The sequence below is a fragment of the Diceros bicornis genome, chromosome 7, assembly GCF_020826845.1.
Source record: "Diceros bicornis minor isolate mBicDic1 chromosome 7, mDicBic1.mat.cur, whole genome shotgun sequence".
Lineage (NCBI taxonomy): Eukaryota > Metazoa > Chordata > Mammalia > Perissodactyla > Rhinocerotidae > Diceros > Diceros bicornis.
In genome coordinates, this window is record NC_080746.1 from 73,953,312 (window position 1) to 73,979,049 (window position 25,738).

The following is a 25,738-nucleotide window of genomic DNA, read 5'->3' on the forward strand; positions in this document are numbered from 1 at the left end:
GGCCTCCTGGTACCCCTCTTCCCTGGGCAGAGTGAAGGGTAATCTTGGGCCCTGGGATGTCAAGGAAAGAGTAAGGCAAACCCACAAAAGCTTCCTATTTCTGGTCTGTCCTTTCCATACTCCAGCCAGGATGCCTAGGAGGAAGGCTAGAGCAGTGGCATCCAGTTGGAAACTTGGGCATCCAACAGTGTGAGTTCTCCCCAGAGCATGGGGCCTCTTAGTGCCCTCATGCCTGATCAGGACAAGCCATCACACTGACTTGAAATGGTTCCCCCAAAATGAACAGAGATGCTTTAACTAAAAGTGTTCTCCGAATGAAGCAACTAATACCAAGGTACCCTATAGGCTCCCTGATCCCCACCATCGAAGACCCTGATACTCACAGGCATCTATGCCACACACGGAGGCCAAGTTGCCACCATCCACACATTCATTCCACAAACAAGAGCTGAGCACTTACTGTATGCCAAGCACTGTGCTGGGAGCCGGGAGGACCAAGGCACAGTCCTTGGTTTCAGTAGCTCGTCATCTAGCAGAAAAGACAGACACAGAAATAAATTATTACAATATGGTAAACGTGATCATAGCGGTCCCTGCAAAGCACAGTGGGAGCCCCGAGGGGGAGCCTGAAAAAACCTGGGGAGTGGGGAGGACCTGATGAGGTGTGACATCTGGGCTGACAGGTTTGAAGAAGAGTGGGAATTTCCCAAACAGAGAAGGGGACAGATTTACTCCAATCGAAAGGAGGAGAGGGAGCCCCGGGGTCATGGACAGGCTGGGTGTGAGAGAAGCAATGAGAAGCTGAGGGCAGGTAAGGGTGCGGAGGAATGAGCCTGGCAGGGCTGTGACCTTCACTGTCAGGGCGGGAAGTTGGGATTTTATCTGGTCTGCTGTGGAAAACGAGATTTCAGGAGAGGATAAGCCAGGGAGGACCCACCAGATTGGATCAGATCGTGTTTTAGAACGAAGATCAAAAGCAGTGGTGAGGATGGACTGGAAATGAGAAATGGACTGTGGCCTAGAGGCTGGAGTGGAGGAAGGTTGGGTGATCACGTCTGAGAATGTTCTGAATAAAGGCCTCAGGCAAGTCCTTCACTTTGCCCAGCCAAGATGCCAATGGGCCCCCTCACCCCCGCCAGTCTCAGCCAGTCTCTGGTCAGAGGTGGCAGGCTTCATTCGTGCTCTGCGTGCAGGCTGCTGCAGGAGGGCTCACATGGCCGTTTCCCTTAATTCCCCCAGCAACTCTGAGGGGGGAGGGACTATGACCCATTTCACAGAGGAGAACACTTGGGGAAGGTCACACGGTGGCCGAGCCAGGTCAGTGTGACTCCACAGCAATGCCCTATGCTTAGCTGGACTTTTAAAACCCCGTGGGGCAGGAGGCAGGGTCATGGAACGCTAGGTTTTCAGGACTGACGACAGCTTGTATCAAACTTACAGTTTGACTGTGATAAAGAAAAGTTCCACAAATCCTTGGCTTTTCTCTAGTGAGGCGTTTTTCACGGGAAATACTAAAATACTAAAAAAGAAGTGGCTGGGCCTCCTCTCTTTCTCCTGAACCCTTGTGTCACTGTAAGGTGTTGGGCACTAACCTCTGGAGGCCAGGCACTGGCTTGGCTGGCTTGGCAAGTCTCCTTTAAGGGCCTGGCTCACTTCGGCCCACTACCCCACCTCCACCTCGCAGACTCGTAGAAGCTGATGTCATTTGGAGCCGAGTTTTGCTCCTGGTCCAACCCATGGCTGGACAAAGAGATGGGAGCTCTCTTTCTCTGAAGCAGAAGCAACTGAGAAATCAGCCAACCACTCCCAACCGCAGTGGAGGCAAAGGTTCCAGAAGGGTGGCATTTTCCACTCTTGGCTGCTAGGCTGTAGAAGCTGGTGTCAGATGAGAGGCTGGCCCTTGAGATTCGTTCATACCCTGGGATGTGAGGAGCTTTTATAAACTGTTTCACTCTCATGAAGAAGTCAGGCAAATAGGAAGTGACATTCTTTCTCATCTTCTCTTGACAAAAATCCACCTTGGATCCTGTTCCTACCATCTAAATCCACAAGCATTTCCTGCTGCAGCAGTGTATGCTCCACAATGAGAAAAGCAGGCGAGTCCTTCCAGGCTAAGGGGTCTGAAGGCTTCCCGAGACCTACCTCCCAGCAAGGCAGAAGCAACAGCAAGGAGCAGGAGAGCTTTGCAGGCTCCAGCAGCAAGAGGGGGCGAGCCCAGGGCTTATCGGGCTCCATGGTGGGGACAGTTTGCAGGGCACAGACAAGGCCGTACACAGAGGTCATAAAACAAAATTTATCTTTAATTTGTAAGTGTCAACAGCAGTACAAAAGATGGAGTGATGACAACTAGATTAAGGGTAGAGAGGACAGTCTTGAGGTAAATGAGCATAAATAGGCAGTTCTTATAGACACTCCCCTGAGGGGCCTAGGCCCCATCATGGCATATACATTATCACCCAAAGATGGCATGTTTAACATATCAGGAAAGCACCTTGTGCAAAAAGGAAAAAAAAAAAAAAAGTAGCTAAGGTGCCGATATACACCAGGATAGATAAAGACAGTGTGTCTTTCAATTTTGTCTTTTCCCTTAATTATGAGGCAGAGGAGGGGAAGACCTTGAAAAGTACCACTGAAAGATTATTCAATGTTGAGTTTTATCTCACGTCAATACTGCACAACAAAATCCAAGAAGTTTGTGTATGCAACAAAGCTAAGAACAATGATTCATTCCTTCAAATTTGAAGAGATTCTTTTTTTCCCATTTCTTTAATCCTTAGCAAACTTTTTTTCTCTTATCAAGAGGAGAGTGTGAGAAAGATGTGATGGCAACCCTTAAGGTCATTTAAAAACTTTACACTGGACTGTACAAGATTTTTTTTTTTTGATAAACTATTTACATTTTCAGACTTTCAAACATATTCAAAGCAGCAATAGACACTAGTTTTTATGGTTTTTGTTTTTTCTAATTGCCCAAATAGTTACCAGCCATGGGCCAAGTAGGTACCTGCATTATACATAGAATTTCTACAAAGAAAATTTGCAGTTAACATCTGCTTGAGGGTGTAGTAAATGCCCCTAGCATCTCAAGGGCCACACCCGCAGTGTCGCTAGAGGAACCCAAGCACAGTACCTTGACAACAGAGTTACAGTTGTCCCAACTGCCCTACACACACTTTACACTTTGAAACAGCAGCCAGCATGTCAGTCCAGCATGTCAGTGAATTGTGCTGATTAAATTAACATAGAATACAATCTCACAATATACATCACAAACAAATTACAATGTCGGGAAATAAAAGAGTTACAGTAAGATAAGTTATGTAGTAACAGCTTATAAGCTTGTCTAAGGTAATAAAAATTTTACATGGCAAATACAATAATGAATGGACATAAATGCTAAGCATTCTAATTTGCTACAAGCTGGAGAAGGTACAATAAAGACTGCACTTCCAAAAAAGCAAAAACACATATGACAAAGGAAGACAAACGGAGAACGCACATGAGCAGACCTGCAATGTGCAGCATACAAAACAGTTAAATATTTGCACGTCCCCCATACTCCAAGAGCACCAGCGCTGGGGCTTCACTTTATGCTTGTGGTTCTTCAGGAATAAGAAACTACTGAGCAAGATATGTCACTGAGTTGCCTTCAAGCTTCCATATTGCCACAGACACCAATGAGAAGTGTGGGCACCGAGCTTTACCTTTCTGCCCCGCCCCCTCTAGCTCTGCCCCAAAGGTACCAGCACTCCGAATACTTGCTCACAAGCTTTTGGAAAGCAGTCTGTCCCCAAAAGAAAAGATGGGATGGGGAAGAAAGGGAAATGTGTTTGCATATCAAGATTTTCAATGATAGTAGCAGAGGGATACCCTCAATAGGATATGGCATCAGAAACAGAACATGATCGGCAGGAATAACAGATAGAAGTTGTTTATTCAGGAAGAAAACATGTCAGGGGGCAGATGACTTAAGGAAATGATGCAAGTGCTTTTGTAAAAGGACAAATGAGGTCATACAATATTATTATACTTTGAGAAGTGAGCTTAAGTGCCAACTCAGTCCTTAGACAAATGTGTACAAAATCAGGCAAGGCTACAGCATCCATTTTTGTCATTTTCTCATTAAAAAGGAAGACCCAGTAATAATTTCAATACATTCCTCTAGCTGCATTCTTTGCAGTTGTTGGCACTTGGTACAGGACTTCTCATACGGTTTCAAACTACTAAGTGATTCTTTTTGCTTTCCCTAATGAGTAGGTAGAGGTCACTTCTTTGCAAAATGGGTAAATGGAGAGAAGCAGCCTCAGCTGTGGTGTTCCAGTGACCAGGCTGCCTTCCTGCTGGGGTAGATGGGCTTCCTCAGAACAATCCCTGCTTTCAGCTACGCCGGTGCTCCTGGCTCCGGAGGGCATGCTCCAAAGCAGCAGCCTGGCTTCACCAGGAAAAGAAAGAAGCCTTTAATTCCAGCCCTAGAGTGATCACACCCTTTTCAAACACCCCCGGCTCCAGCGGGGCTCACCATCAGGGGAGGCCGGTGTCTGACAAGCTCAACAGCACTGTGAGCCCACACCTGAATTGAGATCTTGGCCTGGGAGTCCGTGTCAGGACCCCGGCAAATCCAATCAGGCCTGAGGACAAGGCTGGAGAGTATCAACTACCAAATGAAGCAAACTGATGTGCTCCTAAAAGGACGAGCTGAATACATGTGAAAACAACACAGCCTTCAGACCTTTCTGGAAAAGACACTGCGTCGCATCTGCCAATGAAACAGAGAAACTGCCTGCCTGCTGCTCCTGTCCACAGACTGAGATTTCCTTTCTCCCTCTTGCTTTCTCCTTCTTCCTTCTTTCCTTTCTTCCTTCCTTCCTTTCTTTCCTTCTTTCTTCCTTCCTTTTTTTCTTTCTTTTCTTCCTTCCTATTCCATTCGGTCCATTTTTTAGGAGAGGATTGTCTGCCAGTGTCCCTATTCTAAGTGACAAGGGAAATCCTGATCCTGCAAGTTCTTTAACAAAATGGAGATAATTTTTATCTTTGATTTGAAGATACTATGAAATAGGGAGCACTGAAAAAAGTTGATGAACATTCTCTAATCTAATTGGCACAGTGGGACTTTTATTAATAGCTAGTCTCAGAGGCCGATTTTTGCCTTTATAACTGTGTTCATGCTTCTTGCTATTAAACGGTCACAGAACTACCTTATAAGATTGATGTGGACTCACAAAGTGAATTGACTCTCTCCTGGCTGTACTGGAAATTTGGTGTGTTCAATTCATCTACTTTCTGTAAGAAAAGAAAGTAAAAGTCTGAGTCTGTGGACAGTGAGTTCTCAACTGCATGCGAACCCGAGAGGAGGGTCTTCCTGCCCCAGCTCCGGGTAGAACACTGCTCTCTCACCCTGCTGATCTCTCACTAGCCCCAGGAGGTACAGAGACTCGTCAACTTCTAGTCTGGACCAACATATATGGATAGAGAACAAAAAGGAAATACATAACTTATATCTCACTAAGTATTCATGAACCAAAAATAAATTCTATCTCTATGTTATATTTACACAATTAGAAAAGTCTACAATGAGATGGTAAAGTCATAAAAACTTTGTTTAAGCCCCACTGAAAATAAAATGAAGTGATCCCTATGATTGTCATTCTTAATTTCCATGGATATTTAGAGCCAAACTTGGCTAATAAATAGAATAAACTGCTTATGCGCAGAATTTAGATTCAAATACAGCATCACTGTTTGACCCAATGAAAGAGATGTTTACAATCAGATCATTCCTGAATAGCCTTTCATTTTTAAGAACACGGCTAGAAGTAACTGAACCCCAGTACGGAGGCAGAGCTGGAGCTAAAACAAAGTGTTCATACACATATGTATTTTGCATAAATAAATGAAATAACAAGACATAAAAATGACTCAAATCCGGCAACTGTGAGGCAAGCCCACACGAGTCGAGACAGATGACTTTTGTTCATGTCCTCGTCGTACAACAGTTTCACATTAGTCAGAAGTGATAAAAAATACCATTTATATCCAGTGCTTATAACACTTACGAAACAACATCTGTGAGTGTGTGTGTTTTTTGTTGGTTTTTTTTTGTTTTTGTTTTTGTTTTACTACAAGCAAAATCAAGTTTCAGTCCTAAAGAACAGTCCTTTGTTCTCCACCAGCCCAGAATATTATTTTGGCATGGTCATAAAAACAAACAAAATTAACCTACTCTTCTAAATGTTTGCCTTTGTGCAAAATTAATTACATACAATACAATGCTAGCCATACAGCTCTCTACATATGCAACGAAATAAAAATGGAGTAGGAGAGGGCAAAAGCAAAGGTCAAGAGAAAGAGAAGAAACGTGAGAATGAACTGAGGAAGAGAGGCATAGAATCAAAAGAAATCAGTCAGACAATAATAAATACTCATTTTTTTTTTTAGAAAAAATGACCTCCTCCTCATTTGAAATAAATGTACAAAAACAAAGCTCCAATCCCCAAACAATATTAAGAACAAAACATTCCTATCAGTACCTTAATCAGCTTATAGAGAGCACTCCCAGCTAATGACATAGCCAATAATATCCTGGCTAGACCTACTTATTGCTATTAGGTATGGCCTTGAGCACTCTTTAAATAAATATGAAGGTACACTATTTTCTTCCAAGTGACAAAATGGCTCAAGAAATCTGATGGGGCCGTTCCTATGTCCTGGTGATCAGATTCTGGGTTGTCCCATGAGGTGAACTGTCCCATTCGCTGACATTCTCCCATTGAACCACTCTGGGTGAGGCCCCCCCATAGGCAATCAGTCCTGGTTTCAGGAAGGTCAAAACAGCATGGCCGAGCTCCCTGTAGTTAGGAGATGGGGAATGAAAACTCACTACCTCCCAGCCCATCGGCACATCTCCAGAGAAATCCTTGTGTGACAAGTGCAGTTAATCTTGTTCACACGTAGGCATGCCCCCCATGCAGCCACAGACACACGGAGTGAGCCAGAGGAACTCGTCTGCTGCCCCAGGAGTGATCTATTCCCCAGAGTTAACAGTAGGAACATCCCATATAGGGAATGTATTTCCCCTCCTTCTCCTTCCCTATGGTTTTCTTTCATTCTCTGGATATATCACGACTATTTGCCTCTAACTTTGCTTCGAGGCTGTCACGTGGCTTCTTGCATCCTGGGGATTTTGCAAAGAACTCCCTAGATGTGCCAGATGGGACAAGGCAACTCAGGGTAAAGGTGCCAGCCCATGACAGCATCACTGTAGCCTCCTCCACGGCGCGCAGCCGTGGGCTTTAGGTTTGGCTGCAGGACTCTCCTGCCTGGCAGTCACCACTGTTGACCCTTGCTGCTCAATGGCATTCAGGGGAAACGCCACTGATGCAGATCCTATCACCTGTTGCTGAACTGAATTAGGGGGAAATTCTGGCAAAGATTTGAGGTCATAGTGAACCTCAGGGGCATACCTGTTGAAGTGTAAGACTCTACACCTGCATCCAATACACAGCTCTGCAGCCAGATACACACTTGTGTAAAAATAACAATGTAGGTATTTAATAGTATCTTGTATCAGAAATGCTTCCAGATGTTCTGGGGACATAAAATTACTATGTACATCTTTTGTATCTAGCAGGAGAAGGAGGTGGAAAGGGCTGAAAAGTTCTTCGGGGAAGGAGGGCAAAAAACAAGAATTATTAAATTAATGCCACCAACAATTTTTTTAAAATAAATAGTAAGTGGACCCTTGACATTCTGGAATGAATAAATTATTTAAGAGAAAATGTGTTAAGACTGAATGTCAGGGTTAAAGGCAAAGGGATAATGGATGTAGTGAGAGGTGGTCTCAGGCAGAGAAGACCACCCTGTTGGTATCTGGTGTGGTGATCGCTCTGGTGTGCATACGTCGTACCACGTCACACACTGATGGCACGTCAGGAGGCAAACACAATTGGGTACATGCACTGTGGCAACCTTGTTCATTCCTTACAATATCTTGTCTCCAGATTCCTGAGTACTTTACCATTTTCTGGAAAAAAAAAATGTGTGGTTTGCTATTTTATTTTAAGATGCCAAAGATTGTCTAAGACTTTGCAGTGTCTCCTTTAAGACTTTCAAAATATTAAGATTCAAAAGTTATGAAAAAGTTTGGCACATTCAAAGTTCAACTCTACAAATGGAGAAATGGAATTCCGAGGCCTTTTGAATATGCTCTACATGCAGCTGCACACGCCATGGACTTGTTCTGTTTCACGACACGAAATCCTCAGCTGTTTTCTAAAATAATTCAGAATAAAAACACATTCACAACCTGTAGGCCGGCACAGCATACCTGAGTGAGAATGTTTAACCCCATCTAAAACAGTAACTTAAACCTTTATCAACATCCAAAAGAAAAAAAATGTAAGACAAAAATATAAGACTTGTAAGACAGCTATGGGTTGAGATAGGTTTTCAAGTCCTGGTGTCTCATATTTAATATGTCTTCACCTAAATTAAAAAAACAACAACAACAACAATAACAATAACGACAAAAAACTCAAGTTCATGAAAAATCAGGGAAAACTTAATCTGTCTCACACTTTACGAAACAATTAAGACCATTCTGCTGATGTAACTGTGGAGCCACAAATGCATGCGGGCTCTTTAAGAACTTTTTGTTGTGGGAGGGGAGGTGAAATGTCAGAGTATTTTAATTCAGCAAACACACACTCCTCAGTTGGCACTGACAGCTTCTGGGGCTTCATTTTCACTGCTGTAGTCTGATTTGGGGTCATCTTCATAGTCGTCATACATTTCCATTTCATCCTCTCCATTAATCATTTCATTTCCAGCTAGGCTTCCGCCATCTGTCTTCATACCGTAAGTGCTCTGGATGACGGGGAGGCTGGGCTCCGGGCTGGCAGAGGTGCTAGAGCAGTCAGATGTCATCTGAGGGGATGGTGTGGTAGTTGCCATAGTAATAGCACCAGGATACACAACACCTGTTCCTGTGGTGATTGGAATCTGAGGCTGTTGCCTGTATAGATTCAAAAAATAAAATAAAACAGGAGCAAATATCGATATATAATATGTTCTTCTGTGTGGCACTGGAATTCATCCCTCACACATTCCCAAATGGGGCCGTTTGACATTCTAAGTAAATGACAAAATGTGACAAAGGTGGTCCCTGGAGGAGTCCTGCAAATCCCCTTGATGCTATGGTTGGGAGTTAAGCAATATAACAGAGCAATTTACTGGTGGTTTTGCAACATAAAGGCAGGGTTCTTATAACATGGCAAATATGGCAAAGCTTGGATAATGCTTGGCATTTGGAACAAATGCCAGAGTTAATTTCACAAAGTTACATGTGAGATCATTTTTTAAGATCTCCCAGAACATTAAAAAAACATAAACTGTTGGCATGAGCCATATTATAATGACACTGTTAGGCAGGCTTGTGTCTTCACCTTGGTTTGAGCACTGTACAGAGGAAAGATCAAGATGCGAAAGGATCTAGTATGTCTCCAAGAGCCCGATTTAGCAAAGCATATATTTGGTATCCACGCAAATGTCGATTTATTTCTGTGGCTGAACTTATAGGGAAGCTCCTTCAAGGACCTTCTATTTTCCTACTTATGGAAGGATCATCTTGGCTGTCATTACCCCTGAGGCCCTGGGCAGGAGCTGGGGCTGGAGGAGTCAGGACTGAAGAGCAGTGAGAGCTCTGCCACTTCACAGAATAGCACACATTGCCTCATCCCAATCCCAGCAGTTGCCAAGGCCCGGTCACACCGGATCATTCCCTGACAGTGTTACTCTAGTTCAAATAAACTCACCAGACCCTTTATGAAGGTCAGTCTCTCCCTCTGCAGGGAGACATGGCTATCTGTCTCTCAGCTTCCCTTGAGATATTATAACTGGTGGGAAGAATTAAAGACCTACTACTTAGCTCAGAGAGTATGGACTGAAACAGTATTCTCACGGATGCAATATTCACCGAGTGTTTCTCAGTCTTTATGGACAGTAATTGCAATATAAATTCCTTTCAAAATGTCATTATAACTATCCTGTCTGAGCCTCAGTTTCCATTTTTATAAAAGTTGGGGTCAGAGAAGTCTTGGAAGGGCCGTCCACATTTTAATACTCATGGCTTCAGGTCATTCATCACTTGAACAATCCTTACCGACCCTCTCCATTATGGTTGAAATTTCTACCCACCTCAGTCTAACAGGAAAATACCCTGAATCTACAAAGAAGTAGCTTAGTTACCAGCTATTCTTTGACATGTCCAGAAGGAGCATAATTTCCTCGAAAAGGCCTGCATGCCTTCCAGCCTGGTAGAGGGAGAAATGATGGAAATGGCCTAGAATCACTCCGCGAGATATCTGATAATGCTACTTTTAACAACCTCTTTCAACCACTAGGAAGCATAATAATGATTCCTCAACCTTTGACTAACATAGTGTATAAAATACTTTCATATATATTGCCTCATTCAATTAACACGGCAACTCCAGGAGGTATTATTATTCCCAGTTTTCAGATGAAGAAAGTAAGGCCTTGCTTAAGGCCCTGCATTCAATAACCAGCAGAGCCAGAATTTGAACCTAGGTCACCTGACTTGAATTCCATCACTCTTTCCTTTACAGATATTCAATATACAGATACACTATGCTCACTGTATCCCATAAAAATTCCTGATTTTTATAGATCTTGTCAGCACCCAGTTGACAATAAGCACCTGATATTGATCCATTTTCTGTGACGCTCATGGTGCTTTTTTTATTGCCTGAAGGAAGAAGATGATAGAGGAATCCAAGTCTATGTGTAGAACCATGTTATAAAATACCAGTTTCCCTTTCATAGAATCATATTCGAAAAACAGTATACTTCTTGCATCCTAAGTTTTGGGCAAATTAACACAAATTAAATTTCATGCTAACCTTCCCAAGGTAGTTAATGCCTCATTAAATTTTTTGCTGAATTTGGATAATTGCAATAAAAATATTTTTGTCTTAATCACGCAATGAGAGTAGAGTAAAAACTTTTACTGCAATATTAACCCATTTTACAGATTTCCCAATTTGATGAGCTAATCTATAATATAAACTCTACATACCACACAAATTATTGAATGGCACACTTTCTTTCCACAAAGGACATTTTCTTTTCACAAACAATAGATGGTCATTTTGGCAGTATTTTTTAACCAAAATATCTACATGTATAAATCTATTAAATAAACTTGAATTGAGCCCCTATTATGTGCTGGGGGCAATGCTTAGATGCTTTCACACTATCTTCTTTAATCCTCACAATAACCTGAGAGGTAAATATTATTTTTCCTCTTTTACAGGTAAGTAACCAATTAAGGTTCAGAGAAGTTAAGCTGTTTGTCCAAGGCCACACAAGTACCACAGCCAGGAGTTGAACTCTTCCTTATGTCACAAATTCTCTACTAGATATCAAGATTGGGGCAAGAAAGCCATGCTCATACTATCAGAAAAATATTTAGCAATTTGAAGCAGAATCAATCTCTCCTAAATTGGGGTCCACATATTTAATAGAGTTTGCACATTAAGTTGGTAATGGAACACTAAAAACAAATAAACAAACAAACAAAACATCTGTACTACTTACTTCCCAGAGTAAGACACATTCAAAAGCCTACTACTAGGTAGTGGAGAGAGACCAGACTATGTCTCCCACTGCCCCCCCATCTACTTCCTGCCTGGTCACTCCCCCTCATTCCTTAAAGATGTTAGCTCCTGGCTCACTGTTGCTCTCTCCAACATTACTCCTGCCATAATTCTTGATGACTCACCATCCACATAGACAACCATTCCAACACCTGCTATCTCAGTTTCTCGACCTCCTCTCCACTGTGATAGTGCCCCCTTCCTTTATATCAGTTGTTCACTCTCTTTTCATACAGCAGACCTTGTCATTTCCAACTGTAACCCCTCCCTAATCTCAATTCTACAAACCCCACTGTCTGACCACCACATCTTATCTGTCTAGTTTTCCTCCTCTAACACCCCAGTTTAACAATTCTCCCAGCCCACGAGGATCTTCAATTCCTTGATCTTTCAACCAATTTTTACTGTCCCTCTCCCTCCCCATGTGTCTTCACTTACCTCTTTACCCAGAATAAATTCTACAATTAATCACTCTTTCCACTCTCTTACATGGCAAAAATCAAACTCTCTGCCTCCTCTGTGACCACTCCCACACAGCTGGACTTGGCTGGAGAAAACACACCACCACACTTATTGGTCTCTAAACTTACGAGCATCAACTTCAAATTGGCCTCCAGGGCTGTTGAGCCTTCTTGTTGCGCTTTTTCCTAGCCCACTCCTTCTTCTACTCTCCTCGATAATTATTTCATACCTTCTCAACTGTCCTCAAATGTCCGACTTCTCCTCCCCCAAGCTCACTCTCAGGTGATGACTTGACTTTCCATTTCACAGAGAAATTAGAATTAGAGGAAACTTTTCACAAGCTCCCACCATCACATTTATCCATCTACCTCTATCTGTGCTCCTAATTCCCTGCCCACCTTCCTGTATTTTGAATCAATTCATAATCTAATGTAAGGCCAATCCCTCTGCTTGTGCACTGAATCTATCTGCTCTCGCTTACTAAGGATCTCTCTCCAGCAATTGTCTCTCCCATCTGCGTTATCAATTTTCCCTCTTTCCTGGATCATTTCCATTAGCACATAAACATGCCATAATCTCTCCTACTTTAAAAACAAGAAACAACAAAAACCCTCTCTTGTCTCACCTCCCCCCTCCAGCTACTGCTCTATTTATCTGATCCTCTTTAAAGCAAAACTCTTTGAAAGATTGTGCATATTCACTCTCTACATTTCTTCTATTCAATTCTTTCTTAAATCCACTTCAATCACTCCCAACACACCACTGAAACAGAGCTTGTAAAGGTCACAAGTCCAATGATCTCCACGTGGTTAAATTCAAAAGTCAGTTCCTAGTCCTTATCTTTCTTGACCTATGCCACGAGCAGCATTTGGTACAGTTGATCACTTTTCTCCTTCCTGAAACACTTTATTCACTTGTCTTCCAAGATATCACACTCTCCTGCTCTCCTTCCTATCTCATTAGCTGCTCCTTCTAAGTCCCTTTGATGCATCCTTTTCATCTCCTGACATCTAAACATTGAAGTACCCAAGGACTCAGTCCTTACACCTCTTCTCTTCTCTATCTAAATCCATTCCCTTGGGGATTTTGTCCAACTCCACAGCTTTAAATACTGTCTATGTGCTGACAACTCTCAAATTTGTATCTCCAATAAACACTACAGTTTTAAATTCCAGACTTACACAGATATATATAGATATATATATATATATATAGATATATATATCTATATATATATATATAACTTCTTATTTTATTTGGATGTCAAAATACCATCTCAACCTTATAGGTACAAAACTGAACTCCTGCTCATTCTCCCATATACCTGTTCCTCTCATGGCCTTTCTGATCTTGGTTAATGATTACTTCATCTTTCTGGTTGCTTGGGCCAATCTTTGGTAACTATATTTCTCTCAAACTCTATATCCAATCCACCAGCAAATCCTATTGGTCTGCTGTCAGGAATATATACGGAATCCCTCCACTTTTTGCCACCTCCACTCCTACAACCTGGTCCAAGCCACCATCAACTGATCTGGCTTATTGTAAGAGCCTGCCTCCTTATTTCAGCCATGCCCCTTCAGACAATATTCAACACAGTAGATAGAGTGATCTTTTTAAAACCTACGTCAGATCACAGCGTTCTTCTGCTTATAACTGTTCCAAGCCTTTCATCTTACTGAGTCAAATTCAAAGTCTTCAAAATGGCCAACAAGTCCTCTCACAATTCGGCTCCCTATTAGCTTTCTGACACCTACTCATTCTGCTCCTATCGCTCTGGCCTCATTATTTCTTGAACAAGCCAATCACAACCTTTCCTCAAGACTTCTGTAGTTGCTGTTCCCTCTGCCTAGTTCTTCTCCCAGATATCTGCATGACTGACTCCCTCACCTCCTCAGGTCTTTGCTCAAGTGTTATCTTCTCAGTGAAGTTTTCTATAGCCACTCTGTTTAAAATTGCACTCCATCCTCTGAAACTCCCTACCCCTTTCTCTACTTTACTTTGTTGTAAGGCATTTATTACTATTTGATACTTATTGATTGATTGTCTGACTTCCCCTACTAGAATATAAGCTTCACGAGGACAGGAGTTTTCACTGATATAGCCCCAGAGCTTAGACAACGCCTGAAACATAGGAGGCACTCAATAAAAATCTGTTGAATACATGGAACGAATGAATGAATGAATGAACTAGTAAATGAGAGGAAAAATAAATGAAAAGGGTAGGTAACCTATTCTAGCGAAGAAAAGATGTAATGAGACCAGCTATATGGGAAGGAGGGCGGTAGAGAAGGGATGTGAATATAACCATCTTTAGATGCTTCAATGATTGTCTTCATAAATAATGAAGATATTTGTTCTAGAAGAGACCAAATAAGAGAATTAGCATCAATCTACAATGTAGCATAAAGGCAGACTTTGGCTCAGCTAGGAGAAAAGAATGTTTTAGCATTAGGAAATGTTCCACAAAGAAGCTAGCTCTCTTGGGAAGCGGTGAGCTCTCTAGCCCTAGAAGAGTTTGAGCAGAACTTAGAGAGGACTCCTACAATAGCTAGCTGCTTGAAGTATATGACTTCTGAGGCCCCTTCTAAGTTACCACTGATTCCATGGATGCGAAATCATAAGCTAACCATCACGCTGGTCTTGCTATCTCATTGTCATTATCAGCATAAAAAGAGACTAAAAAAATTAAGTGAGCATAGCTAATTATAGTTGAAGAGGCCTGACTTTCAAAGGTTTCCAAAATATTGCACTATGCCTGTCTTATTTTCGTTTACTGCCAGGGAAAATTCATAGGCTAGTCATCTTCTTTATTATTGAACATCTCCACATTTCCTCCATGTGTTCTTGCTCTCCTTCATGCTAAAATAGGAATGCTTACCCCTACTTTCTGCCAGCATGCCCCTACCCAAACCTCAAATCCTCTTCCTCAAGGATGGTCTACTGTTGGACCTAACGCATAGTAATCTCTCCTCCACTGAGCTTCACTTGCTCTTGTCTATAAAATCAAAATTAGTACTTCATTATACACTATGTGCAGCACTATGCAATGCATTCTGTGTATGTGTGTGTGTATATAACACACTAGTATTTGCTAATCTACTCATGTATGTGTCTGGCTTCTCTGACTATAGCATTCCCTGAAAGCTCACTGTGTACAGAATTAATGCCTCATGTACTGTACTAATTTAGTACAGTGGTGGGCACATAGCTGGTTTCAAATAGGCCCTTACCAATTGACTGACTAATCAATTAACAAAACGGAAAATCCAGCCAGTAGGCTCAAGTTTTATCTATTGGTAATTACTTTCCTAAAAAGCATTTTTCCTTCCTTTACAGATCAATTGCAAAGTCAAAATTCAAACACTGCAGATTTCACAAAGAGGAATAGCTGGCAAGTATTGGGTTTTACAAATAATAAATGTGTACATCAAAACAAAAGTTGTAGGTGTAGGTAAAAGTATACACGTGCAGCTGATATGAGCAGAAATGGCTAAGAACCCTCCCTCCCAGCCCCAGTAAAGAGTATAAGTTGACCCTGATAGAGTCCAGCATTGTTGCCTGGTTTCTAAATCACAAGAGTATTTCTGGAATATAGTCTAGCTTTGTCAATTGCAACGGAACTACATATTCATGTTGGCAAAGTCTCCTTGTTTGCTGATCCCTCAGACCTTGAGAGCATCTATAAACAAAGACAACGAAGTCTATGTCATTAGGAGATAAGCCTGTTTGTTGCACATCTCCGTAGCTGATATTGCAGTAAGGAATGGAAGTAATAGCAATCTTTTCACATTACCTCTTAGAGGTTCTGCTCCAGCTTCCTCTACAGCAGGACAATACTGAAAAGAGTACGGCTAGTCTGTGCCAATGAATTACATTATAAGTATCCTATAGGTTTGATTCAACCTCTTTAGGATCAAGATCAAAATGCCAAATGTTCAAATCACTTATAGCATAAGGCAGTAGAATATAATTCTTTATAATATGAAATATATACTTGGCACATAGCATTATTTTTCTAGAATAATAATATTTACACTAATTTGGGGCTTCCTATGTGCCAGACACTGTTCTAAGCACTTTAGTTACATTAAATTATTCAATATTCAGAAGGGTCCAATGTTGTACGTATTATTGTCATTCCTATTCTATATATAAGGAAACTGAGGTATAGAGAATTTATGTTTCCCAAAGGGAAGTGGAGATTCCAGAGAAATAAAGATTGCTATGCATTAGTTCCTAGAGTTAGGAAGAAGCAGATCTAGCCAGTACAGTCTGGCTCCAGAATTGATGTTCTTAATCACTACACTGTACAGCCTCTAAACAATTTGTAGGCTCTAATGGAGAGGTATGTGTAATGGTGAAAAGGACATATGTTTCATATTCACATAAGCCTGGTTTAAATCTCAGCTCTGCAATTTACTAGCTGTGTGGCCTTGAATAAATTATTTAACATCTCTGAACATTGTGTTTTTCAACCCTATAGTGAAGATGACACTGCCTATCTTGTAAATTTGTTGTATTTGCAATAATCTGTATAATTCTCTCAGCACAGTATATAGCACATAGTAAGTATTCAATAATTTACTATTAATATTACTTTAAAAGTAGTCCCAAATTTAATATTTTATAGTATCTGAATAATTCTCTATTAGTTCACAGGTAAATTATTGAGTAAGCTTCAAATAAATGGAAGTACATTTGGTTGTAGTTCTTTGGGAAAAGATAGCATTGTAGCTATACGTAACTTAACGAGTATCATTTCAACATTAATAGTATTCTTATCAGAATTATTACAAAATTCTAATACTTAACCTGTCAACCAAAGGGTTAAATCTAAGGTAAGAGCTAACCTCAATCCATTTCATATTATTGATAAACTCATTTCATAATAGCTAAGTAAAAAAAAAATCTAACTTACTGAACTTCTAGTTGTATCGTCAGTAAAATGCATGACAATGTTGAGCAATATATGTAATTTTCTTGGCTTGAAAGTTATGCATGTCTTTTCAAAACCAGCTATAAAAATTGATCTCACCCCCACTCCCTCAAGAAGTCAATTGCAATCTTTGAATTTCTTGTTTGTTTTTCCCTCTTGTAATAACCTCACATCTAATGAAGATCAATTTCCAAATATGAACCCTAGGGAGTTAATAATCTATCAAATACAACTACTGAAAAGAGAACATGAATCCTTAAGTGGAAATAATACCTGGCTTTATGTAGCAAGTATTACCAAAGCAGAGGAGAGTACTCAGCATTGAAAATTAAACAATAAGACATCCCGGCCCTGGCCTGCACGTCTGTAGCCCCATTCCACAGTTCAAAATGAGCCTTCCATAAAGGGCCTCCTGCACTACCAGGAACAGGATCCTTAGTCTCTAAATTTCAAACTTTTACGCCATCATACATCTCAACCAACGCCCCTATTTTCTCTAGGCTCTAGGAGTTCCTCCTCAAATAGTACAGCCATACTCATGCTGTGCCAGAAGAGGGCTATGCGGCAGATTTTGAGGCAATGTGGTGAGGACAACTCCTCAGTCATCTGGCATGACAGACGCAGAGACCTAGATTTAAACTTGCGCTCTTTCTCACCTTTCAGCAGCCATTGGACCTCTTGAAGACTTGATTTCTCATTTAGAAGATTATGTGATTTGTATATCTAAGATACCCAGTATACAGTAGACACTCAATAAATGGTAGATGCTACTGAGTTGTTTAAGTTTTTTATTTTACATGCAGTGTCACGTGTTTAGGTATTTTGACCCAGACCTGTTTCAATGTACCCTTTGGTAAAGGGGACTAAATTAAATAGAATTACTGCATCTCATGTTTTCAGATAAGTATCAGGGAACTAAATGGCACCTTTGATAGCCTTCCAGACTATGGTGAAAGAGACCCACTATGCATCGTTAGATACACAGGGAACACAACTGGAGAGAAGGGCGGAATCACAAAGGATCTCAAATTTAAACTTTCAATTATCTCTTCAAAGAGACTATACTCAGAGATATACCAACAAGATGAAAAGAAGACATTTATCACACAGTCTTAAATTTGTATTTTGTTACCTACGACTATACTTCCTAAAGTGTACCATGAATTGGTATTTTTCATAAATCCTCTAATTAGCATGTAAATAGTCCAATTACATTGCATTGTACTTTTGGTGTTAAAAGTATTATTTTTTAAAATGCAAACATTTATAATACAGAAAAATGTGATAATCTCATTTTGGCATGTCTTCATCTGTTAATATATTGGGATCCTCAAATAACAGAGTGGCTTAAGCATCTCTTTACCTTGAAAAGGTTCTGCCACAGTGTAAAGAAATTTATCGATTATCTAATGCGACATTAAATATAGTTTTACTGTGATAGTAAATCTATATTTAATAGTAATGATAATGATAGGAATTCACCTTTATTGATATTGTACTAAGTACTATATAGGACTTTTAAAAGCATTGCCTCATTGAATGCTCTCAACAAACATATGAGATGGGTACCATTATTTGTTTCATTTCACACATGAGAAAACAGCAGCTTAGAAAAGCAGGTGGCACAGTCAGTGTCTGAACCTCAGCAGCAAACTCCACAGCCCACGCTCCTCCTCATACTCTCTAGTGTACTGTATAGACTCGTGACCCAGACTGCTTTTATTGGCCTTTTTTTTTTTGGTATTCTGACTATTTACCATTCCAAATTAATTTTATGCTTTTAAACACACGCTTCTGAAACAAGCTTTTTGTTCCATGAGGTTCTTTTTTGAGTGTCCTTAAAAATAAAGACTTCTTACTTCTCCTTTAAGGCATCCTTTTCTTCACCTCTAAGTGAGGCTTTCTTATTTCCCTGACATAGTACAGCTCCTCAGTTCTCCTTCCGGTTAACAGTGAACACAGCCTCCTTTTTCCTTACTCTACTTCTCTCTCTCAAGCCCCTTCCCAAGTGTCTCTCCCATCTGACTCCAGCTGCCTCATGCGGTGCCTCCAGAACGACCCCCTGGTTTGCCGCCCCCCCCGTGCTTCCAGGTCTGGGAGTGCTGGAACCCACAGGCATCTGCATCCCCACTCGTCCTGACTACTGCGGTTACAAGGAGCCTCTTGTGAATGCAGACAGCCAGTCAGCCAAGTCGAAATTTATACCAGAAATCTATTACCTAATTTTTAAACAAAATGACATGAAATCAGACTTGAAGATATCAAAAACATGTCTAGTTTCTGATTTAAGCAAGAAAATCCACATTGTTACTGCTTCCACCACAGGATAATTTACTGCAACAGGAGTTCTGGATCTTATGCCAAAAATGAGGTCCTTTAACCAATGTCAAGGCCAATTATCTTGTGGTAGATCCCACAACAAAAGCAGACTATTGTGATTACAGTCAGAAGCACCACCCAGAGAAGCTGGAAAGCTTCTGGGGATTTCTTAAGGTTAGTTTTTATTTTTTCTCCCTGTGTGTCTGCTTAAATAAACTACCAGAAACTGTGTGTGTGGGCACTGAACGTCTTAGATTAGTTTACGAGACAATGAAAGGGGCGATCAGTTGGGAGCGATCTGCTGTAGGTTTTGATTTGAGCAGGAGCCACGCGGCAAGGCTGTGGGCTTGTGACACTGTGAAGATTACCATAGCCAAGCCCCTTCAGTCTGTCACAACCTCCTCCCTTCCCTAATCTCCTGCCCAAACACACTGCTAGGAGTCATCCTGCGGTTTCTTACTGGGAATGGAAAGCCCAGGTGGCTAAATTCAGGAACACTTACCCCACGGTAAAGAACTGCCTCATCTCCTGTCTCCGAGACCTCATCAGTTGCTTATACTCCCCGATCCGGAGTTTTTTGCCATCAACAATGCAGGTGCGTTTCGGTCGAGGTTTGTATTTGTAGTTCGGGTACTTCTCTAAGTGGATCTTGCTTAGCCGGGCCTGCTCTTCATAATAAGGTTGCTTCTCTTGGTTGGACATGGATTTCCAGCGAGACCCTGGACATAAAAATAGCCTTAAGTACCCAAGTGGTCAAGGCAACATATTCCTGGTAAAAACAACTGGATATACCTTCCCAGCGCATCACTTACCTGTGCTCTGAGTAGCTCCTGTTACCACGTACCATCGAGCCTCACAACTAGTCTTTTAGACTATAGAGCACAGAATAATTTTGTATGGGATACATTTATTATATTATTTCTCTCAATAATTTAAAGCTGATGCTACAAGAAGTATATTGTTTAAAAACATGTCTTTGCTGCTTAAAGATCATCTCCTACAGCAAGGTCTTTCCCACATCTATTGGCCTCTCTCAAGAGGGTTAAAAACCTAAACTTCCTTAGCAGACTTTCAGGTACAACAGGATTCTCAGGAAAAGTTCTCTTGGTTCCAGAAATTTAAACATTTCCCACACTCAGAGCATCTTTAGCGAAACTATCCTTTGATAATAGGTCAGCAGATGTTGATAGCCTTCCATATATAAAAACCTACTGTGCACACTGTCTCCCCAGGCCTAGGGTAATTAAAAAGCCTAAACTCTACTTAAGAAGTTATAGCTTAGAACCGGAAGGTACCGTTGGAATTATATATACCATTTTCAAGTACTATAAACGTTCATTCAAAGCTGTACCAATGAAAGTACAAAAATTTTTAATACGGTTTATACAGGAAGAAGGAAAAGTATTCGCTTCTCTAATATTGTTTATAAAGAATTATCTAAACACTTGACGAAGAAGGGATGTGTTTTTTTACATGTATCAAATTGCATTTTTGTGTCTCACTAGTGAATAAAGCGGTAACAGCTGTGCTGACTGGAGGCTAGCTATTCTTCGGTGGAGATTTTTCATACATAAACAAATGGAAAAGTTGTACAAATATTCTCTGTAGCCAGCAATATCCTGGTCTGCTTTAATAGCACATCCATCCCTGTTCTTTCCTGATTGTTGTGCAAAGGTTGTGTAGGAAGCCTCTGAGATAGGCCTCTGTGTGCCCCTGGCTCCCAGCAGCTGAAAGCCCCACTTAACAGAGGATTCTTGGTGCTCTTGAAATGCTTGTGCTTAAAAGTTTACATTTTAATGAATGCACTTACTATACTCTTAATAATTTTTTTTTCACAGAATCACACCAATAATATAGATTCCCCACAGCTGCCAAAACGGAAACAGAGAGGTTCTGTGCCCATCTGAGAGCTGACTCATACTGCTACTAAAACGGCAGAAAAAATGAAAATTTCAAAGTTAGATATCAAACTTTAAGGACAGAGAAACATTGATTTTCTTTTGAATGTCTATTAATCAGAAAAAAATTTAAAATGTCCATTAGGAGCATTTCAGTTTGAAGATATTTAAATTCAAAAGAATACTCCTATGCACATCTCTGAAACTCTCAGAATAAAACCCCACTTAATTGTCATACCTAGTATCCATCTTGAAATTCAGAAGTCAAAAGGAAAAACTTGTATTTTAACATTTCACCACTATTTGATCTTATGTATGTTTTAAATTTTCTTAGAGGTCACTGGCTCAAAATGTCTCAGAATCAAGTTAAATTATTTATACAGTGACAAAACATGTGTATTTGTGTATGTCCAGATCACTGATATTTACTCAGGTTAAATATTTATTGCTTTTGAACAAAACATTTAAAAACTGAAAACCACAGTTTAAGTCTCTAATGTTTTTCGGCTTCTTAAACGGCTCCTTTTGAGATTTTGTCACATCGTGACAGCTTAAATAGAACAGTGCCTTCTGTGTTTTTTCTTTTTAAAGAGGAAACATGTTGACTGTAATGCTGCATGTTGAATAAAATATGTTCAACATGTTGAGCACAATAATTCCAAACTGTATAATCTGCGCTAGGCAAGCTTTACACTAATAGAACAAGGCTTCAGTTTAATCCCGAGAAATGAGAGAATCACTCTGGCAATTTACCACAAAATGGGCCTCTGCCCTGTGGTCTACGTGTTCAAGTTGCTGCTGTGAAATCTGAACTAGTCATATCTTATTAAAGTAAATGGAGTTTTATTTTACAAGTTTTAAAGTTATCGTTAGAGGCACTGTTCTACACTCCATGAATTTTACACTGCTTTGGGGCTCACCCCTAGTCCTTGATGAGTTCTTTCAGAGGGCCACATGAACCCAAGAACACTAAAGCAGTAAACTGTAGAGTCTATGAGTGTTTCCAAGGTTTCGTAGCAACTTACGAATTTAAGATGACTGGCTAAGAAAAGGCGATGAAGTTCGTCTCCGTGATTCCTGTTTAGCAATGATCTTTCAGAGTTACCAAATTCACAGTATTAGCACATACTATAAATAGTTTTGTCTCTAAGTTTTTAGTCAGTCCTGCCCTGGCACCTGGTGTATGTAATAACTCCTAAACCTAAATGCCGCATTGTGGGGTGGGGGGATGCAGAAGTGATGACCAAGTCTCCTGAGGCAGCTTACTGAGCTACATCTAACTTCTGCAAACCACAGCCTCCCTTAGGTATCAAATTCTGCTTTCCACTCATGGGGTAGGAGATCAGCATCAGCTGCTGCACTCACCTAAGATTTTGCTAATGTTGGAGTTATGCATGTCAGGGAAGGCCTGAAGGATTTTCCTCCTCTCATCCTTCGCCCAAACCATGAATGCATTCATTGGTCGCTTGATGTGTGGCTCGCTGCTGGCCCGGCCACGGGCGTCCCTGTAGACTCGTGCTTCAGCCACAGTGGCACCTCCTGTTGGCCAACAATAATACTGCTGTAGTTTAGCTGCAGAGCCATTCATTGCTTTACTTCCTGTAATGTCAGGGCAGGAAGAACAAGATGGGTGCAAAGCATTATTATCTGGATAATGTAACAAAGGTTGCTGCCTGGTTCAGCTGTTTTCCCTATGCCTTCTCTTCTTTTTAAGTGACCTCTTAGAAGCAGAAGACAGTTCCAAATGACAATTCTACAGGCCCTTGTGATGCGGGCCTCAAAGACACACTGGGCAGAATTAATTTTGCATGTTTTTATACGCCTAGCACATTTTTACTACAATCAATTCCAGGTGATGATAAAGCAATGACTGGTATTGTTTTATGGTAATCTTTCCTGCTGTGATTCCTCCCTTCAAAAGCCGGCTCTTACCTATCATTTTAGCCTCATTTGCCAACAATTGCAGCCACTTCAAACTCTCTCTTTCCCTCAAACAGAATTCTCTCTCACAGTATGGTGCCTTGGCCAGTGCTCTTCTCACTGCCTGGAAGCCCTTCTCCTACCTCTTCACGCTAAGTTCCACTCATCCTTCAAGGCCTGGTGTGTTTCACGAATGAATGAATTAATTCAATGAAAAGTATTAGTTGAACAATTACTATGAGTTAGGCTTTACGCCAGGTCCTAGGGACAGTAAGGTGAATAAAACAGCCCCCGCTTTTAAGGAGCTCTCAGTTCAGAGGGGAGACCAACCCCAAACAGACAATTATAACAATGTACGGGAAGTGCTGTGATATTGAAGTGAACAGGGCACCAAGAGGACACACAGGCTAGTAAGCCGACACCTCGTAGGAGGGGTGATGTCAGGCTGAGTCTCGGAGGATGAACAAGAATTAGCTCCTGAATAGGGGAGGGTGGTAAAGACAGATAGGAAGGGTAATTCAGGCCAAAGGAATAGCATTTGCAATGAGGATCCCCAGGCCGCATTCATTCCTCTTTCTTTTATGCTCCATGCTCCACAGTAGTTACTTGTCTATGTGACTCTCTCTCTCTAATCTTTCCACTCCCTCCCCAGGAATATGAGACCTCTAAAGTTAGTGTTTGTGTTGTACAAATTCTTGTATCCCCAGGATTTCTCACATAATAGATACTCAATAAATATTTATTAAGTAAAAGATTGTTTGGTTTTCAACTCACACGCAAAAGTAGTAAACTAAAGGCCTTCATTTCAAGGGTCCTGATATAGTTTTCTGCTGTTTAAGGGTAGTTCTTTAACATTCCCATAAGAAACTATGTCTAAATTCCTGATATTTTATAGTTTCCAAAGAGGTGACTCTAGTAACATACTAGATTGAAAGCTCCTTGAGGATATGGCAGGAACTGGCTCTCATTCACTGCTGTATCCCTAGGTTCCAGTAAAACACTTGGCATATAGAGTTTCAATTAGTAAAATATGGTAAAGGAATGAATGATTGAATAAACGAATGAATGGACATAGCTCTTGCTTGCTTTCATGCACCCTACCAGCATGACACACTGATGTACGCTTTGTGATGTGGGAACTGCTAAATATCTCCCTCTAGATTGAGAACTCCTATAGTTAAATGTAAAGTGGTTGGAATGATGGCCTCAGCCAGGGCTTCTACTACATAAACAGGAAAGCCTACTCCCAAAAGTTTAGAAGCAAAATATACATTAAAACCAACATTTCTACTTTTGGGAAAAAGTAAATCCTTTCAGTTCAGTGGAGTGATTATGCAGGAACAACATGACCCAATCAATCTCTGGCCCTTCTACTCTATCCCTAGATACCTTGATTAAGTAGAAATTTGTTTGTGTCAGAGCTAGTAACAAATTAGAACATTAAAGTACACTATTATTTGGCAAATATGCTCATCATTTATTGCAAACAAAAGCCAGGATAAAAGGGCTGAATTGGCTCATATTGTTAATTCTTTTCCAAACATGAGGGAAGCACAGGGGTCATCCTCTGATGACCATGAGAAAATAACATATTTTATAAACAGCTCTTCTTTTAGGCCTACTAGACAGAATGATCCCTTACATGAGAAGTCTCGTATCCCAAGATGCATAACTAATATGCTACCTTTTTGCCACCTTACCCACAGTACATTAATTTCATTTAAAATGCACTGACCATACAGGATAAATTGATTTCACTTTATATGGGTTTGACAGCCATGTTTATTGTGCAGTGAAATGTAGTGTAGCTTCCAGCTGACAATATCCATCAACACAGGGCAATATGCTGACTGCTGGGCCAGATGAAGGCATACATTACTCTGGAAGTGAAACACTCATTCAGATACGACAGTGTCTTCTCTTGAGGATCACCATGGTAATTTATGATGCCCTCAGTGCCATTACTTTACAACTGACATGGATTCAGCAATTTATATACTTGCATGCATACACATAAAAGGAGACAGGCTTGTGGAGAGTGTCAGATGCAAAAACATTTCAATATTATTCTAAGTTAACTACTATGCCACAGGTGATTAACATTTGAGACCTGCTTTTACTGTCATAGCTTTTTCTCCACCTCTAGCAAAACCAAACAGTCAGCTTCCATTTATTTATTCATTTAAAAGATGCATTTCATTGTGAATGGGAAGGTTTTTTTTTGTTTTTTTTTTGTGTGTGTGAGGAAGATCAGCCCTGAGCTAACATCCATGCTAATCCTCCTCTTTTTGCTGAGGAAGACAGGCTCTGAGCTAACATCCACTGCCAATCCTCCTCCTTTTTATCCCCAAAGCCCCAGTGGATAGTTGTATGTCATAGTTGCACATCCTTCTAGTTGCTGTATGTGGGACCTGGCCTCAGCATGGCGGGAGAAGTCGTGTGTCGATGTGTGCCCAGGATCCGAACCCGGGCCGCCAGCAGTGGAGCGCGTGCACTTAACCGCTAAGCCACGGGGCTGGCCCGTGAAT

General features: G+C 40.9%; 1 protein-coding gene across 4 annotated transcripts in view; it reads right to left on the reverse strand.

Annotated features, from left to right (window-relative positions):
- Positions 1–2,303: 2,303 nt before the first annotated feature.
- The window catches only part of SOX6 (SRY-box transcription factor 6), a 573,709-nt gene continuing 550,274 nt past the window's right edge, over positions 2,304–25,738 (reverse strand). For all 4 annotated transcript variants that reach the window (XM_058546045.1, XM_058546046.1, XM_058546047.1 and 1 more), the window contains 3 exons: positions 22,656–22,889; positions 19,895–20,111; positions 2,304–9,010 (listed from right to left, as the gene is read on the reverse strand). In XM_058546045.1, coding sequence (XP_058402028.1) covers positions 8,707–9,010; positions 19,895–20,111; positions 22,656–22,889 — 755 coding nt within the window. In that variant the 3' untranslated portion in view covers positions 2,304–8,706. The remainder of the gene's footprint in view (positions 9,011–19,894; positions 20,112–22,655; positions 22,890–25,738) is intronic.